Genomic DNA, 18,598 nt, shown 5'->3' with positions numbered 1-18,598 from the left:
ATTTAACTCCTAATTCATGATAGTCAGGCCTAATGCGATAGATATATTTTCCATGATAATTATTTTGTATTTTATTCTCTTATTTTTGAAAAACTGTAAATGGTCAGTCTGCATTTACCCTGGCTGCTTTTTATTGTATTTTGAATTTCACTCGTTCTGGTCTGATCATTTTCCTGTATCAATTCCCACCTGCAAACTCCAGACCATTCCATCCATCCATACACAAATAAACATTCCATCAGCACCATGATATAACCATGATATAAATGGAGTCATTCAAGTAACAATATTCAAATACTTACATTGTTGGGTAAGACTTTTTTTTTTTTTTTTCTGAATCCAGTGAAACAGATTGGTGGTTTTAGCATTAAAAAAACTTTCAGGTGTTTATATATGTTTAAGTATTTGGCAGACGCTTTATTCCAAAGCGACATACATAAAAAATACATATAAAACAATCACTGTAAACATAATAATTTAAGAAAATAATTTTGTTAATAAAAGTAAATACAAAATATCAATACAAAGTGTCAAGGCAGAATAAACTGCTGTTGCAGCAAGTCAGCGATACAGTCTATAAGGTAAGATATATAGATATCTAATGTATTCATCCATTGTTTATGTAGGATATATATGTATATATAGCCTAATCATATATTGTTTCTTCTTCTGACCGGTTTTTTTATGTTCCCAGTTTTGATCGGACGTCTGGATTACACATGAGTGGAGCGGTGCAATCCCGACATCTGAAGGATAAATCCAGCCTCCGAGCCTCCCGGTTCCCTCGGTCAAATGTCTATGGGAAATAACGGGGCTTTTGAATGATCGTACATAACAATCTCTAGGTGACGAATAAGTCAAAGCTGCGTCACGTTTTGAACTACACACTTTTTCCATCTAGTTTCGACTGGGTTTGGGATTGTCGGTGCCGTTAAAGTAGTAAACGGCACCGACAATCTAAAAACCCAGTCACTGCAGTCATGTGATTGGCTGAAAACGAGGGAGGCATCTGATTGGCTACAGATAGTTCCTTGTTGAAAAAAATGCATTTGTGAATCCAGCCACGTCAGGAGAGTCTCAAAAATCCACACATAAAGACAGACCAGTTCACACACAAATGACAACAAGTTCACAAATGAAAAGCGTCTTGTAAATTCAAGGTTACCAGTTTGTATATAAATGTAACAACATCCAAATACATTTTGATGAAAATTGCAAACTATTTTTTAATTAATATATTTATGGATTTATATTACATTTATTTAAAACAAGACACATTTGTATGTGGATCAGAAATGTGTTTGTGAAACTTATTTTTGTTTATGGATTTATTTTACATTTATACATACCGATATCCATTTGTGTGTGCATTGAAATGTATTTGTGAGAAGAGAGTAATTTATATTTAAATCACAAAATACATTTGTGAATCGTTCTCTGTGCATTCATTATTAATGAGACTGTTCTGACCCCATAACTTTATTCCGGTCACCAATTTATGCATTGCACGGTCTTGCTGTGAGTGCAATACAATGTAAAGTTGTGTTGTTTGTTTTCGAGCTGGTTTGCTGAAGAGGCTAATGTAGCTAACAATAACAACGACTAGCCAATGACATGACAAAATCACAAAGACGAAGGGGAACAATGGACCTATTAAAGAACGCTAGGGTAATGCTATAAATGCTACGAGACATGAAATGACGTCACGAGTGCAACTCGGAAGGCTGGTGTCCGAGGCATCCGGAACACACCATAACCCCCACCTGGGAATGACAGGGTTAACCGTTTTATTTGGTCATGCGACTCCTAAACCCAATCTCTCGCGAAGCACCCTGGGAGTCCAAGTTTTACTGGGTTTCATTGCTTTGCGTCAGTATATATATCTATGGCTCTGACATCCATTTAAAACTCCACCTCCCACAACACCCCGCGGCACAAGCGCTGCGTGACTTTCTCTGTGAACCCGACTAGACGCTGAGAGAAATGTCTGTGTAGAGTGTAGCTGCTAAACTAAACTAGCTAGGGACTTCTATTGCTCAATGCAAATATATCCGGCAAGTCGGAAGAAATGCCCTGCTAAAGAGCACATCGGTTCGAGTCTGTAGCGCTCGGTCAATGGGCGCCAGCGCTCCTTATTAGCTGCTGGCTACTGGGCTAGCATGGTTTTATCAAATGTTAAACACATCATTCAGCCGTTTGACATCAGCTGAGCTGCTCTTTGCCGCTGTTATTTCGTATCGCAGATCGGCAGTAAACGTGAACAATGGAGGAAGTTGATAAGATTTTGATCCACGCACTCCGACAAAGCGGCACGTACGTATACATTCAGTGTATGTGTCCATCCAACAGTAGCATTAGCCCGGCTGTAGCCTGGTACTGAATGCATTGGAGAGGTGAATAGGCAACAGTACGGGATATAGTTATGAACATATGTGTGTGCCAGTCTTGACAACACCATCCACTCCCACCTATCGTTCATTCACATGCCATTAACAAATGATTATGGTGTAACGTTATAGTCATGTGTTGGTCTCGAGCAATACCGTGTGTGTGTGTGTGTGTGCGCGCGCGCGTGCGCAGGCAGGCTAGGGGGTCACTTATTGTACTGTGTTTTCAGACACCCTATTGATCTAGTTGTACCTTTCACCTTGCGACCACAGAGAGGTGGCTGAAGACATTCAGAGTGTGAAACAGTTCACCAGCGAGCTGATCGTGGAGGCGGTGGTGCGATGTGTCCGGGTCATCAACCCCGCCCTGGGAGGGGGGCTGTCGCCGTCGCTGCCCCCCGGCATGTCTGCCCGCTTCCGGGTAGGGATGGGCTTGGCACAGGCTTGTCAGGTAAGAGCTCCAATGCTTAGAACTGAAACATTGGGCTTGACATTGGATTCTCTGATGTGGTCACGATATGGTGGTTTTACGTGAAGTGAGTGAGCAGATATTAATGCACGGGATGCATTATACTTTTGTTATAATCACATCTTGTTTGAGTGCAGTGTGAACAGATGCAAACGAATGAGGTCCAGTCTCTTGCTATAATTAGATCTGGGCCCTCCAGAATGTGGAAGTGATTCATTATAACAACGGTCATGTGGTCAGTAATCTGCATGCTTTGTCATCGATATTTTAACCTTTAATTGTGTCAGCTACGTTCAATGAATGCTGGAAGCAGTCACAACTATTTTATTGAAATTCCCTTTCTTTGAATTCTGTGAGTCGGCTGAAACGGGTGATAACTCTTGGTGTGTGTAAATCATTGAACGAGGGAACTCCTAGATGAATGGGTTTGGGATGAGTCTGTTGCAACGTGGGATGGTGCAGGTTAAGGTTATGGTCTGGTAGCAGTAGCTCCGGCTAGCATGAAGTCACGGTAGGCAGTATGTGGCATTCTCCTCACGGTACTTTTATTAGACTCATTGACCACATCAAGCCAGGTCTCAACGACACCATTTTTAGTATTGAGCATACATGCATTCTAGAACATAGTTTGAGATTCCTGCCTAATACCAAGGTATAGAAAAGTAAAAAGCCCAATAAAACATGCTGGCTTATGGGTTCTACAGTAGTCTCCATGAACGGCCCTTGCATGATTGGATCCCCTGTGTTTTATATCATGTGTTGGTCACATGCTGCTGCAGTGACTGTCAGGCTCATTAGTGACTACGGTTGCTTTTTACACGATTTACCAGTAGCACCACCAAACTCATTCTGAAAGAAGAGCTCTCAAAAACTGTTCCTTTCCTGCTGCCACTGGTGGGAATACAGACCTGTAGGTGGATTATAAAATCCACTCTATCAGGCTCTTTACAATGGCCAACTATGCATTTTACTATTGTTCAAAAGATCTTTTCCATTATGCAGGAATACAAAATGTCGCTCTGTGGTTAGCAAGGATGAGCCATGTGAGTTAGGTGCTTCAGACTAAAGGGGAGGTAGACTGGTTAACCTGCACTAGGTTAACCGGAGTGGAACATTGACAGTGCACTGCTGTAAAATGTCTACAAGGCATCCTGTGTCACTGAGAAGTAACAGCAAGCAGCTTCACACACTCGACACACACTCAAATCTCACACAACACACAGATATATTAGTGAAGACCTATAATATTCCCACTTACAAAGATGCCTATGTATTACCCGTTCAGTCCGTTTGACTATTAATCAGAACTTAAAATGTCTTGCATTGTAGACATAGAAAGAACTGGTTCAATACAAAGGGGGTGCCTGGGCGGGGGTCCACAGACCTTCACAGTGCACTGCTCTTCCAGGACCTGGGCTACAAGGGGGAGATGGGCTACCAGACCTTCCTGTACAGCAATGAGCCCGAGATCCGCTCCCTGCTCATGTTCCTGGTGGAGAAGCTGCCGAGAGAGAGCGCCGAGGCATCGGATCAACCCGCAGGCCGGTCCAATACGCTACATAGTGTCCTCTTCATCACAACACAGACCTCTTCATCACAACACAGACCTCTTCATCACAACACAGATCCTCTTTATCACAACAGACCCTCTTCATCACAACACAGACCCTCTACATCACAACACAGACCCTCTTCATCACAACACAGACCTCTTCATCACAACACAGATCCTCTTCATCACAACAGACCCTCTTCATCACAACACAGATCCTCTTCATCACAACACAGATCCTCTTCATCACAACAGACCCTCTACATCACAACAGACCCTCTTCATCACAACACAGACCTCTTCATCACAACACAGACCCCCTTCATCACAACACAGATCCTCTTCATCACATCATCACAACACAGACCCCCTTCATAAACACAGACCCTCTACATCACAACACAGACCTCTTCATCACAACACAGACCCTTTTCATCAACACAGACCCTCTACATCACAACACAGATCCTCTTCTTCACAACAGACACTCTACATCACAACACAGACCCTCTTCATCACAACAGACCCTCTTCATCACAACACAGACCCTCTACATCACAAACCCTCTTCATCACAACACAGATCCTCTTCATCACAACAGACCCTCAACATCACAAACCCTCTTCATCACAACACAGACCCTCTTCATCACAACAGACCCTCTACATCACAACACAGACCCTCTTCATCACAACACAGACCCTCTTCATCAACACAGACCATCTACATCACAAACCCTCTTCATCACAACACAGACCTCTTCATCACAACACAGACCTCTTCATCAACACAGACCCTCTACATCACAACACAGACCCTCTTCATCACAACACAGACCCTCTTCATCACAACAGACCCTCTACATCACAACACAGACCCTCTTCATCACATTACATAAGTGTTTGTTATTGTAGCGTGGACATGGTGATATGTTGTAATTTGTTTGGTGCAGACATTTTTAAGAAGGAAGGACCACCATGGGCCAAAGTATCCTGAAGTTAGTGCCGTGAATTAGCTTAATTTCTCCTGTTACCCTTCCAGGTAAATCAGTGGTGCTCCAGAGAGCTATTTCCGCAAAAATCAAAGCCCAGCTCGCCCTCCCTTGGCTGCCCCACAACTGCAGGCTGCCTCTCCTTTGTAAAACACAGGTAACACTCCTTAATCAACAGCACTATCGATCCCCAAAGAAAGACATCGGAATAACTATCAAAATGACTAAAAGCAACATCTCATAGCTATTATGGTACGGCCACACTGAACCCGTTACGCGTGTTAGAGGTGTTGAAAATCTGCATTTTTGAATAGGGAACCTTTGGTTTAGGCGCGTAGATGCGTTACATGCGCTAAAGCAGCGCGTTAGATGCGTTTTACGCACCTAAATAATGCATCAACGCGCAGAGTTCAAAGAATTTAACGATAGCCAATCAGCGTTGAGCTTGACCCGATGTCACTGGCAGAGAGACGGAGGACGCACAGAAGCAGAAAGAACATGGATGACCAAGTCATCGTTTCAGTGTGTGCTGAAACGATGAGTAGGTGGTGAAACTCACACAGCTGTGAGCGCCTACGGAGGATGTCAGTTTAGATTCTCTGCCCGAGCCTGAGCCGATCCGCCGTCCGGGTCGGGCCGATATTTCCCACCACTATCCTTGGGCCGGGCCTTTGATCAAGCGTTTGTGTTTTTTGCTTTATTGGCCTAATCTGAGTAGAAATCTATGCCATAAACAGAAATATTATAGGCCTTTATTACACGGGTCTTCTCAATGCCGTGGAACACTCCGTTGACTTGCATGGGTAGTAGTCCGGTAACTTGTCAACCCCAGCGTCTGAAGTTATTTTTTCGTTTTGGCAAGTAGCCGTGTAATAAGCGGGATAATGTATAGAACGTCGCCGGTCATTATCGAAAATAAGCCCCCTCAGGGAGAAGCGTAGGCGCGTTGAACCAGTTTTGTGACACACAATGATCAAGCGTCAGGTTAGGCGCGTAATGCGTTCAGTGTGGCCAAACCTTTAGTTTTAACAGAAGTAGCTGGTAGTGTCTTGGTGACATCTGCTTTAGACTCTGAGCTCTGATTGGTTGCTGTTGTTTTCAGAGTGTTGGAACGTCCCAGAGTCTCCGAACTCAGCCGCTGAGTTTACCGTACAGCAACAAATCTACAGGGAGGGCGCCACCCAAAGGTAGGCCGTAATAGCTGTTTGACCACAGAATGAGAAAGAGGTGTGGGTTCATGGAGTTTGGAGGGGGGTGGACTCCCAGCTGCAAGGCTCCCAGCTTACTTGTTGGCATCCTAAATGAGGAGGCTTCACCATTATATTTATAGTTTCAGACTGACCACTTTTCCATTCTTCCTGTTCCTGTTTGCTGCTGTATTGTTACGGTCTAGTTACTTAAAACAGAAACGCCTTTCATTTTCTACTGGTGTTTTCTCTCAAAATAATATCAACCTTTTTCCTGTTCAAATTCTCCCGTTCCCGCCAATCAGCATTGAGGGATTACCAGAGGGACGTGGTCCTGCCCGTCACAGCTCAGCCCCCCCACCAGGGGGCGCTGGTGGCGTCCCTGCTGGAGCAGCACACGGCCGAGCTCAGCGCTGCCCAGGAGTGGGACAGCGAGTGGAACAGCCAGGGCTTGCTGTCCCGCCTCACGCCGGAGGTACGACCCCCCCCCCCCCCCCCCCCCCACGTCATCAACCCTGGTTCTGGCAGCCGGAGCTGCAGTGAAGCTCTGGACAGATGGGCCTCTTCTGTTCTCCTCTCTCTGTCGGGGTGAGGGTTAGTACCGCCACTGCTAGGTGCATATAGGGGAAACACTGGGGGTAATAACCCTAACGGACGCTGGATATGCGCTTCATATCCAGGTAAATTCACACACCTGTGAGTAAAGCATATAAACGGAGAGGAACTTCCGTAAAGTTGGAAATAAATTGGCAGATTCAGAGTTTGCAGTTCAATAGATCATCAGTGAAACATCGTTGCATTACAATTGAGTGTAGTAACCCAGAGAACCAGCTACAACATTGTTTTCATCCAAACGAGCCGTCTTTAGCGAACGGTGAATTGCATTGGCTTCTATGAGCTGTCGGCTTTCAGCCGCGAGCTTAGGGACCGTCTGCAAAGTGCAAAACTGAAAACGACCACAATGGTACAATTTCAATAGCGTCGCCATTATTGACTCTAGAGCCCCAAAACTTGTTCCATAGAGGCATGGCCTCTTTATGGTCCTACTACAACCTTTGTGATGGGGAGAGGGGAGGGAGGGGGAAGATGCATTGGTTTGAGGCACAGACCTTTTCGATTGTTGTAGTATTTGGGTTATGTGATTTTAATGTGGTTGTTGATATAATATATTTTTTGTTAAATAATTGTTTTAAAGATTATACTTATTATGTTCAATCCCTCCATATTTCCCCTGCTCATTACTGTGCACAAATGTACTGTATGTACACCCTTCTGGTGCCGGTAGACACATAGAAACCACCCGGCAGGGTGCGATTTTGCGAGCGCACAAAAAAACATTTCACCTCCGCTGCTGCAACTCCATCCTAGGGGAAACACTGAACCCCAACCCTATAATACAGCAAAGCGTTTCTCTAACCTCTTTGTCGGGGTTAGGGTTAGGGTTACTCCCTAACCTCTCTGTCGGGGTTAGGGTTAGGGTTATTCCCTAACCTCTCTGTCGGGGTTAGGGTTATTCCCTAACCTCTCTGTCGGGGTTAGGGTTATTCCCTAACCTCTCTGTCGGGGTTAGGGTTAGGGTTATTCCCTAACCTCTCTGTCTGGGTTAGGGTTATTCCCTAACCTCTCTGTCGGTGTTAGGGTTATTCCCTAACCTCTCTGTCGGGGTTAGGGTTAGGGTTATTCCCTAACCTCTCTGTCGGGGTTAGGGTTATTCCCTAACCTCTCTGTCGGTGTTAGGGTTATTCCCTAACCTCTCTGTCGGGGTTAGGGTTAGGGTTATTCCCTAACCTCTCTGTCTGGGTTAGGGTTAGGGTTATTCCCTAACCTCTCTGTCTGGGTTAGGGTTATTCCCTAACCCCTCTGTCGGGGTTAGGGTTAGGGTTATTCCCTAACCTCTCTGTCTGGGTTAGGGTTAGGGTTATTCCCTAACCTCTCTGTCTGGGTTAGGGTTATTCCCTAACCCCTCTGTCGGGGTTAGGGTTAGGGTTATTCCCTAACCTCTCTGTCGGGGTTAGGGTTAGGGTTATTCCCTAACCTCTCTGTCGGGGTTAGGGTTAGGGTTATTCCCTAACCTCTCTGTCGGGGTTAGGGTTATTCCCTAACCCCTCTGTCGGGGTAGGGTTAGGGTTATTCCCTAACCTCTCTGTCGGCGCTCCCTCCAGGAGTACCGCTCCAGGAAGGCGGCCCGCCTGCAGAAGCGGATCCAGGAGCAGCTGCGCTCGGCGCCCGGCACGCCGTCCCCGGGGTCCGGGGGGGCGGGCTCCGGGGGGGCGGGCTCCGACCTGACCCAGCTGCTGCTCTCCTTCCAGGGCTCGGGCCCCGGGGACCGCCTGCTGCCCAAGGGCACCCACTTCACCCACACCCAGAAGTTCACCTTCACACAGGTGAGTCCCACACACAGCAAGCACACGCACACGCACAGAACGTACGGAATGCAGTAACATAGTATCAAGCAGCCCTGAGGGTGTGGAGTGAGCTATAGCAGCAAGAAGAAGAAGAAGAACCCACCTTTGAATGAACACGTTACAAGAAAATATATGCATCGAAACTTGACCTGGTTGGTTTTGCAGGTGTAATTCTACGTCAAATCTGACAGGAAGGTTAATTGGCCTGAAAATCCCAGGCTGTGTTTTGTATGTCTTTATTCTGCTTTAAATGAGCTTCTGGTTACCCAGAGCATGTATCTTCAGTCTGTTGAGGCCGTGTACTGTTCGACAGTCGTGGATCCAATATGAACAAGTCAAAGTTCAGTAAGAGCAGTTAAATAAAGATATAAGAATATAACGTCAGCAGGGCTCACGGTTGGAGTGAAGAATAATATAAATTCTCTTCAGCCTCTAAGGATCTACAGAATCCTGAAGGTGAACGAGATAAAGAAAAAGTCACCCCTGGGCTCAGTAGGATTCTGTAATCGGATGCACAATGTCAAATGCAAAGCTTGCTACTAGTAATCAACCAATATTTCGGCCGGCCGATATTTGGTTCTTTACGTGTATCGGTATCAGCCGATATTTCTTTCAGTATCAGCCGTTTTTTTATTTTTTTTTATTTACAGACAGTTCAATAAATGTTAATTTTTTAAAATCGACACATTGTAACATTTGTTATCATCATTGTGTAATTTTTATAATGTAAATTGAGGGAGGCTTAGCCTGGAAATCCAGACCCACATCTAGGAAGCTGTAGGGTCTGGCAACGAGTAATGAAAATGGCCCAACTCGAGGGGCGGCACCAAGCATGCATTTGAAAATACCACTGGATAACACACATTGGATAACACTATGAACAATCAGAAGAATACAAGGGCTGACGTATCCAGGCCAGTGGAGCTAACCAATAGATAAGACTCTTGCCGTATCCAGTCGGTAAAACAGCAATGCTTTTGGCCCGCCTATATTGATACATCGATGTGATTGATTAATGTTCTGGGCCAGGAGAGGCCCAGAATATACACCAGTATATTGCTCGTTCCCAGAGTGACTCGCTGAGCAAATTCAAATTGTGCTCTCGCGAGAACTCTGGATTTCCAGGGTATTACCGGCTCCAAATATCGGCTCAAGAAAATCGGTATCTGCGTATCGGCGAAGGCTGATTAAAAAAATCGGTATCTGCACTAAAAAATCGGTATCGGTCGATCCCTACTTGCTACTGCTATCATTTAACCTAACGCTGTGTGTGTGTGTGTGTGTGTGTGTGTGTGTGTGTGTGTGTGTGTGTGTGTGTGTGTGTGTGTGTGTGTGTGTGTGTGTGTGTGTGTGTGTGTGTGTGTGTGTGTGTGTGTGAGAGTGTCTGAGCTGTGACGTAGACTCTACTGCGTGTAGCCAGCCCCCTGCTGTGCCGTAGACTCTACTGCGTGTAGCCAGCCCCCTGCTGTGCCGCTGGTGTAATCCCTGTCTCAAACGCGGCTGCCTCTAGGACCCGGGGCTGCTGGTGGGGCAGATGGCGGCGGTGGCCAGCTCCATGCCGCTGGGGGGCCAATCGGAGGGAGAGCTGCGGGCCAGGCAGCAGGTGGAGCTCGGGGAGCTGGAGGAGCAGCTCCAGCAGGTGGCGCTGGGCACAGAGCGGCTCAGCGACCGCATGAAGCAGATGAACCTCAGCGTGGCCCAGGTGAGCCCTCAAAACCTCAAACCTAGCCCTAACCCTAACCTCACCCCTGGCCCTAACCCTCATGACCCTAACCCTCATGACCCTAACCCTAACCCAGGTGACCCATGAGCTGAAGGAGCGGGAGCAGGGCAACCAGGAGAAGGAGGACAGCCTGCAGGTGAAGAGACAGACAGTGGAGCTGCTGCCTGACGCCCACAACAACCTGGCAAAGCTCCAGGTGAGACGCTGGGAGTTTCCCTTCTCCGTCACCCATACTGTGTTTCCATGGGTACCAGGGCTTTTGGACACCATTACCTGGGTTTCACTTCCAAAACGGAATCTATATTTAGTGTTTTCGGGGGCTTTACCCTGATGATAAACATTGTTTACCCGTCCAAACTGAGCATAGCTTTGATCAGGTTTCCTGAGAGTGTCCAATGAGTTTGTTCAGATACATACAAACTGAGCTGTGATCAAACAGTACAACAGTGATGGCCCCAATGTATTATAAATGAATACTGATGTTGTGTTTGAATTAAAGTACTATTAAATACGAACACTCATCTCAATGTGTTAATAATTCTGAAACAGTCACCCATCCTTGTGTCTGGCCCCTAGACGCTGGTGGAGGCCAGTGCTAAGCGGCTGGTGAGCCTGGCCGCCCAGTGGGAGAAGCACCGCGACCCGCTCATCCAGGAGCACCGCAGACTCAAAGAGCTCTGCACCAATCAGGATGTGAGTTCACTCTCCCGTCTGCATAGAGGACCTCTTATCGACCTGGGCCTGGGGTCTGCTGGCGCCGCTAATGTTATGTACTGGGTTAGGGTTATGTACTGTACTGGGACTCCCCAAAACCCGACGTCTATAGTCTAACCTGTACTGGGTTCAATCCCGACGTCTATAGTCTAACCTGTACTGGGTTCAATCCCCGATGTCTATAGTCTAACCTGTACTGGGTTCAATCCCGATGTCTATAGTCTAACCTGTACTGGGTTCAATCCCAGATGTCTATAGTCTAACCTGTACTGGGTTCAATCCCGACGTCTATAGTCTAACCTGTACTGGGTTCAATCCCGACGTCTATAGTCTAACCTGTACTGGGTTCAATCCCCGACGTCTATAGTCTAACCTGTACTGGGTTCAATCCCGACGTCTATAGTCTAACCTGTTCTGGGTTCAATCCCGACGTCTACAGTCTAACCTGTACTGGGTTCAATCCCGACGTCTATAGTCTAACCTGTTAGCCTATCCTTGAGCAGGAGGGAGATCTATACCCCTACCCCTTACATTCAATGTCAGTTGCTTTGGATAGAAGCGTCTGCTGTTTGTAGGTGGTTAATAGTAACTAGGCCATGATTCATTCCAGCCAAATCTGTTTCATGCTTTATTCCACCCACAGGTGGAGTCCTCGAGGCAACTCTCTGAGATCAAGGACCTTCATGAGAAGATCAGGGAGACTGCAGAGAAGGCCAAGAAGAAGGAGTCTGTCTACAAGCAGCTGGTGAGGTTCAGAGGACGCTAGCATGGAACAGATATTGTGGCAGTTAGGACGCTAGGAAGGAACAGTTTTTGTGGCAGTTAGGACGCTAGCAAGGAACAGATATTGTGGCAGTTAGGACGCTAGGAAGGAACAGATATTGTGGCAGTTAGGACGCTAGCAAGGAACAGATATTGTGGCAGTTAGGACGCTAGCAAGGAACAGATATTGTGGCAGTTAGGACGCTAGGAAGGAACAGATATTGTGGCAGTTAGGACGCTAGGAAGGAACAGATATTGTGGCAGTTAGGACGCTAGGAAGGAACAGATATTGTGGCAGTTAGGACGCTAGGAAGGAACAGATATTGTGGCAGTTAGGACGCTAGGAAGGAACAGATATTGTGGCAGTTAGGACGCTAGGAAGGAACAGATATTGTAGCAGTTAGGACGCTAGGAAGGAACAGATATTGTGGCAGTTAGGACGCTAGGAAGGAACAGATATTGTGGCAGTTAGGACGCTAGCAAGGAACAGATATTGTGGCAGTTAGGACGCTAGGAAGGAACAGAGCTAGTAGTAGTGGTAGTAAACCTAAGGAGCTCTACGAATCGTTGTTCACCAGTCTGTGGCTCACCTGTCTGTGGCTCACCTGTCTGTGGCTCACCTGTCTGTGGCTCACCTGTCTGGTCTACCTGTCTGTGGTCTACCTGTCTGGCTCACCTGTCTGTGGCTGACCTGTCTGGTCTACCTGTCTGGTCTACCTGTCTGTGGTCTACCTGTCTGTGGTCTACCTGTCTGTGGCTCACCTGTCTGTGGCTCACCTGTCTGTGGCTCACCTGTCTGGTCTACCTGTCTGTGGCTCACCTGTCTGTGGTCTACCTGTATGTGGCTCACCTGTTTGTGGCTCACCTGTTTGTGGTCTACCTGTCTGTGGCTCACCTGTCTGTGGTTTACCTGTACGTGGCTCACCTGTTTGTGGGTTACCTGTCTGTGGTCTACCTGTACGTGGCTCACCTGTCTGGTCTACCTGTCTGGGGCTCACCTGTCTGTATTCCCCACCAGATCTCTGAGCTGGAGAACCTTCCAAAGGACGTCTCCCGCTCGGCCTACACCCTGAGGATCCTGGAGATCGTTGGCAACATCAAGAAACAGAAGGAGGAGATCACCAAGGTGAGGCTGGGGGCCAAACCGCTCACCTGAACAATGCTGTCACTGGTCAGTGTAAGATCACCAAGGTGAGGCTGGGGGCCAAACCGCTCAGGATAGGTAGAAGGTGGTGACTTCAATAGTTATGGTGGCACGATGAATCCCAGGCCTGTCGTCAGGGCCGTTACCAACGCATTCTATGGTGTGTGTGTGTGTGTGTGTGTGTGTGTGTGTGTGTGGACAAAGCAACATCACAGCCATCGTTAACAATGACTAACAGCCTTTGAGACCGTGTATGGATGATGGAATGGAGGTTATTGAGCTCTCAGTGGGACCTCTAGGAGGAGCTGTTCACTTTTTATTAAGATGTTGAGCTGTTGATGAATGACAACACTGCTCTTAAAGTTAAATACTGGATGGTATCAGCTTTTATATTGTTCTTTTCTCAAAGTGCTTTACAGCTAGTGCCTCACATTCACCCATTCCTACACCCATTCATAATCCACCCATTCCTACACCCATTCATAATCCACCCATTCCTACACCCATTAATAATTCACCCATTCCTACACCCATTCATAATCCACCCATTCCTACACCCATTAATAATTCACCCATTCATAAACCAACGGCGGTTCCAACCATGCCCCGGAACAGCCAGATGGGTGGGAGCAGTTTGGTGTTATGTGTCCTGCTCGCGGGGGGGGGGGGGGGGGGGGGGGGGGGACGACGACACTGGGCCCTACACTGGGGGGGGGGGGGGGACGGGACACTGGGCCCTACGCTGGGGGGGGGGGGGACACTGGGCCCTAAGCTGGGGGGGGGGGGGACACTGGGCCCTACACTGGGGGGGGGGGGGGGGGGGGACACTGGGCCCTACGCTGGGGGGGGGGGGGGGGGAACCTGGGCCCTACGCTTGGGGGGGGGGGGGGGGGGGGACACTGGGCCCTACGCTGGGGGGGGGGGGACGACACTGGGCCCTACGCTGGGGGGGGGACGGACACTGGGCCCTACGCTGGGGGGCCCTACGCTGGGGGGGGGGGGGAACCTGGGCCCTACGCTGGGGGGGGGGGGGAACCTGGGCCCTACGCTGGGGGGGGGGGGGACACTGGGCCCTACGCTGGGGGGGGGGGGACACTGGGCCCTACGCTGGGGGGGGGGACGGACACTGGGCCCTACGCTGGGGGGGGGGGGGGGGGACACTGGGGGGGGGGGGGGGACACTGGGCCCTACGCTGGGGGGGGGGGGGGGAACCTGGGCCCTACGCTGGGGGGGGGGGGGACACTGGGCCCTACGCTGGGGGGGACGGGACACTGGGGGGGGAGACACTGGGCCCTACACTGGGGGGGACACTGGGCCCTACACTGGGGGGGTCACTGGGCCCTACACTGGGGGGGACACTGGGCCCTACACTGGGGGGGACACTGGGCCCTACGCTGGGGGGTGCAGCCAGACAGCCCGCTCCACTGCGGCTCGTTGAACAGTGCTCTCACTGGTCTCTGTAAGAGGGGGAAGAGGTCACTCATATAGGGTTCTTTGTTTCTGGTCGCTGATAGATTTTGTCGGACACCAAGGAGTTGCAGAAGGAGATCAACAATCTGACGGGAAAACTGGACAGGACGTTCGCTGTCACTGATGAGCTGGTCTTCAAGGTGAGAACATCAGTCCTGTGCCTAACCTTGGCAGTGGACCATTAACACTGACAGGGTTTGGTGGGTTGGTTCCAACTGGGACCACCATGCTAAAAAACTATGATCATAGGGGTATTGTTTGCTCTGGCTCTTTAGTTCTTGATGGCAACAAAGAGATCTTCATCGAATAGTATTGTGGCCCAAATGCAAATACTGCTGATATTTTCTAGAGATCATTCCAGTCCCTCTCTGGTTTGTTTTAAGATCATCAGGTTGAACGATGCATCAGTTTGTCCGGTTGCTGAGGTCCAAAGACCCTAAAGCTTAATCTAGCCCAATTTACCTTAGTTTACTTAGAACGGTCCAAAAATCAAACTCCACTTTGGGACGCAGAACCATGAATGAAATCATGGGTAGAGTAGACGCGCGCTGTCTGTTCAATGGGAATGTGTAATTGAACCGTAGCACAGTGCAGCGTTGGGTTATGTGTTCTGGGACAGCCCTGTTCCTCTGTGAGTGAACGAGCTCCCTTCCGATGTTCGGACCGCAGAGTCGCTCAGCAGCTTCAGCAAAAGACTCAAAGCTCACCTGTTCAGAGTTCACCTAGACTCTGCAGAGCCTCCCCCCTTACCCTTCCTGCTTATTGTATTTCATACTTAGTTATAGTACTTAGTTGTGTAGCAACTTATCCTAGCTATTTGTGTTGTATACAGGGAATAGTAATTTTTAGTACTTGGTTCTATGAACATCCTTACTGTACCGACAGCGATATATTGTTTCACTTTCTTATGACTAATGTACTTATTGTAAGTCCCTTTGGATAAAAGTGACTTACAATAAGTACATTAGCATTAACATAAAGCTGAATGTAAATGTTCAGGGACTCATTTAGTCCCACACCCAAACAGTGTGATGTTGTGATGGGAAGGAGAGAACCGTTTCAGGTCCTTTTAGGGAACCCTTGACCCCAACTAAAGGTTTTTGTTTATATTTCAAACTATGGTTGTGTAGGTTTGTCCATCAGCACTTTAAAGGTGCCTTTTATTGTAGAGGTTAGAGGCATCTATCCTTCTGCAGCTTTAATGGGTGTTAGTTTGATCATGATAGACCCTGCTAGGGGTGGGGCTGAGTGCCAATGTTCTTGACTATTGATCCCTTAATGACGAAAAGCTAATTAGGGTCAAGCCTTTAAACCAGGTGTAGGATGTGAATGCCAGGAGAACGACATTCCTTTACTCTGGTAATTTGGTTACGTTTTTTAATTAATTCATGACTGAATGATGAACTACTAATGATGAACTCCTAATGATGAACCAATGATAATGAACTAATACACATGTTGCTCCTAAATTTCCCCAGGATGCCAAAAAAGACGAATCCGTCCGAAAATCCTACAAGTACCTGGCTGCACTGCATGAAGTAAGACTAATTCTCCTTCCATGCTTTTATAAAACACGTCCACACTTGCTAAGCTGTACTTATAACCCTTTCCCCCTCCACAGAACTGCAACCAGCTGATACAGACAATTGAAGACACCGGGACAATACTGAGGGAGATTCGGGATTTAGAAGAGCAGGTAACACTCCAACAACGCTCACTCTTCCCTCCCAAAGCACTAGAGATTCTAGAATCCAATAATAACCAATGGGATTACATCCCGCCTAAACCCTACAAGGATACTAGAACTCAACAATGACCAATACGATTACTTCCTGCCTAAATCCTACATCTAGAACGCAAAAATGACAGATATAATGATTTGGTTTCATCAGACTAAATGGAAATTTTCCCTCTTCAGATTGAGACGGAGAGCGGCAACAAGACGGTGGCCAACCTAGAGAGGATCCTGGAGGACTACAAGGCCGTCCGAGAGGAGAACTCTGCTCTGGCGTCCAAAGTGAGAGAAGGTTGACGGTTCAATGCTCTCCTTGCCCCCGGCCGACGCCTACAGGTTAACCCGACGCTGTGCCCCCGCTTTCCCGGACGCTGCCATGGTCGAGATGGGACAGAGCTACAGACCTGTTTGGACTCAACCAGCACGGTAGCTCCACATCGCAGCACTAAATGCATTTTTTTCTCGAGAAGCAAGATACTTTTTTTTATTTTTTTTGTATTCTGGAAATTTAGACTTTATATTTTCAAATGCACATACCCACGGTGGCCAGAGACAACAACGACGACTTTTGTGTTTTCACACGGATGTTGTGTGGACTGCCACAGTACTTCTCCGGGAAGGGTCGGCACGACCAGGTTTTTTATTTCCATACCTTCTTGCGAGACGCCGGGCAACACGCAGATACCCTGTGAGGTTTTTTCTACTTCTAAGAGTTTCTACTTTCACTCGATTCTGTGGGCTGCGCTCTTCTGTAGTGACCCTGGGTGGTGGAACATGTCTTCTGATCTTGAGCTATTTACAGCAATCCTTCCCACTAATGTACATTGAGCACTAATGAGAATCATGTTGCAGTTTTTGTGTTTTCATTTTGCACCGGTAAAGTGAATGACATTTTGATTTGAGTCATTCATACCTTTAATATATATTGCTTGACTTAAATCATCAAACTGCTTCTCATATGGTATGCCATATACTATTAAAAAGCCTTAAAAAATGTTTGTTGCCAATTATTAAAAAATATATGAAATTCTAGGAATTCATAGACTTAATGTCCAATGCATTCTATGTTTTTTCTTCTACATTGATGCATTTTATTTTATTCACTGCAGTGGTCTTACACATGGTAATGTAACCCTTCATTTAGTTTAGTTTGGTACTGTCATAGAACTAACAAGATGTCTTGCTTTTATTTGTAGTCTTTTATTTAGTAATGGAACCCATTTGTAGTTTATTTTATATAGTTCATGCTGCCTTGAAAGCAAAACGCTGCTTAAAGTATTTTGTCTTTGGAAACATGCTCTGACTCTCCTCGTCCTATATGCTGGAGAAGAGATCATCTGTCCTCAGAATCAAGGTGGACTAATGTCCATCAAATGATTTATATGAATAAAACTGATAGAAATCAATGGCTGAAGTGACTGAATTGCCCATTAAATGTGTGTGACTTGGCATAAAAAAAATCATTCATATGCCAAGTTCCAATATTGTCTCAAGTTTCTGTTTTGAAAATTAAGATCTTGCATCATCACTAGCTAGAATGTGTCTTTTGCTTTTCAATCCGAAATAGGCTATTTAATGGAAAGATGCCAAAATCTTGTGAAAGTATAAAACAAAGGATAATGCAGTTTTTTATTCTGATGTCACAACGTTTTTTCAGTTAATCAGAATATTTGTTATAATATATTTAGTAGCCTCGATGTGTTCCACATCTATTAACAAATACTGTGAACGGTCCATTGTAAACCGCCTAACCACATTATTTTGTCACCTTCCAATTGAAATTCTTAGGATTCTCAATCAATAAAGATATGAAGACTTATGAAATGTCCGCCATTTATATCAGTAGTTACACATTTTATTTAATTTAGGGCAAAAGTGGGGAACATTTCTATACAAGTGCATATTGGATACTGCTTAATAAATGTAGCTCTTAACATAAGCATCAAACCCTTTCTTTCCACAGCCTCTTCTCACGTCTCCCAATGACGTAATGCTCTTTTACGTCCTCAGCGTGCAGTTGGGAACGCTGCACACGTGATAACAGGAAGTAAAAGTCCCT

General features: G+C 46.9%; 1 protein-coding gene across 1 annotated transcript; it reads left to right on the top strand.

Annotated features, from left to right (window-relative positions):
* The first annotated feature begins 1,968 nt into the window (after positions 1–1,968).
* LOC307091617 (coiled-coil domain-containing protein 22-like) lies at positions 1,969–18,100 on the top strand. Its single transcript, XM_079759255.1, has 16 exons — positions 1,969–2,313; positions 2,661–2,838; positions 4,265–4,397; positions 5,450–5,556; positions 6,502–6,586; positions 6,892–7,061; positions 8,749–8,970; positions 10,502–10,693; positions 10,791–10,910; positions 11,291–11,407; positions 12,072–12,173; positions 13,209–13,316; positions 14,849–14,944; positions 16,283–16,342; positions 16,426–16,500; positions 16,723–18,100. Exons 1-16 carry the CDS (start codon positions 2,264–2,266, stop codon positions 16,834–16,836), a joined length of 1,929 nt encoding a protein of 642 aa, XP_079615381.1. The 5' UTR covers positions 1,969–2,263; the 3' UTR covers positions 16,837–18,100.
* Positions 18,101–18,598: the final 498 nt, after the last annotated feature.

This window comes from Pollachius pollachius, assembly GCF_949987615.1.
Source record: "Pollachius pollachius genome assembly, contig: scaffold_33, whole genome shotgun sequence".
NCBI classification, from domain to species: Eukaryota; Metazoa; Chordata; class Actinopteri; order Gadiformes; family Gadidae; genus Pollachius; species Pollachius pollachius.
This window is presented reverse-complemented; position numbering and strand designations above follow the sequence as displayed.

Coding starts and splice junctions, on each gene's coding strand:
- LOC307091617 (XM_079759255.1), top strand. CDS start 2,264: ATGGAGGAAGTTGATAAGATTTTGATCCACGCACTCCGACAAAGCGGC. Junction 2,839..4,264: donor GCTTGGCACAGGCTTGTCAG/GTAAGAGCTCCA, acceptor CTGCTCTTCCAG/GACCTGGGCTACAAGGGGGA. Junction 16,343..16,425: donor ACCTGGCTGCACTGCATGAA/GTAAGACTAATT, acceptor CCCCCTCCACAG/AACTGCAACCAGCTGATACA.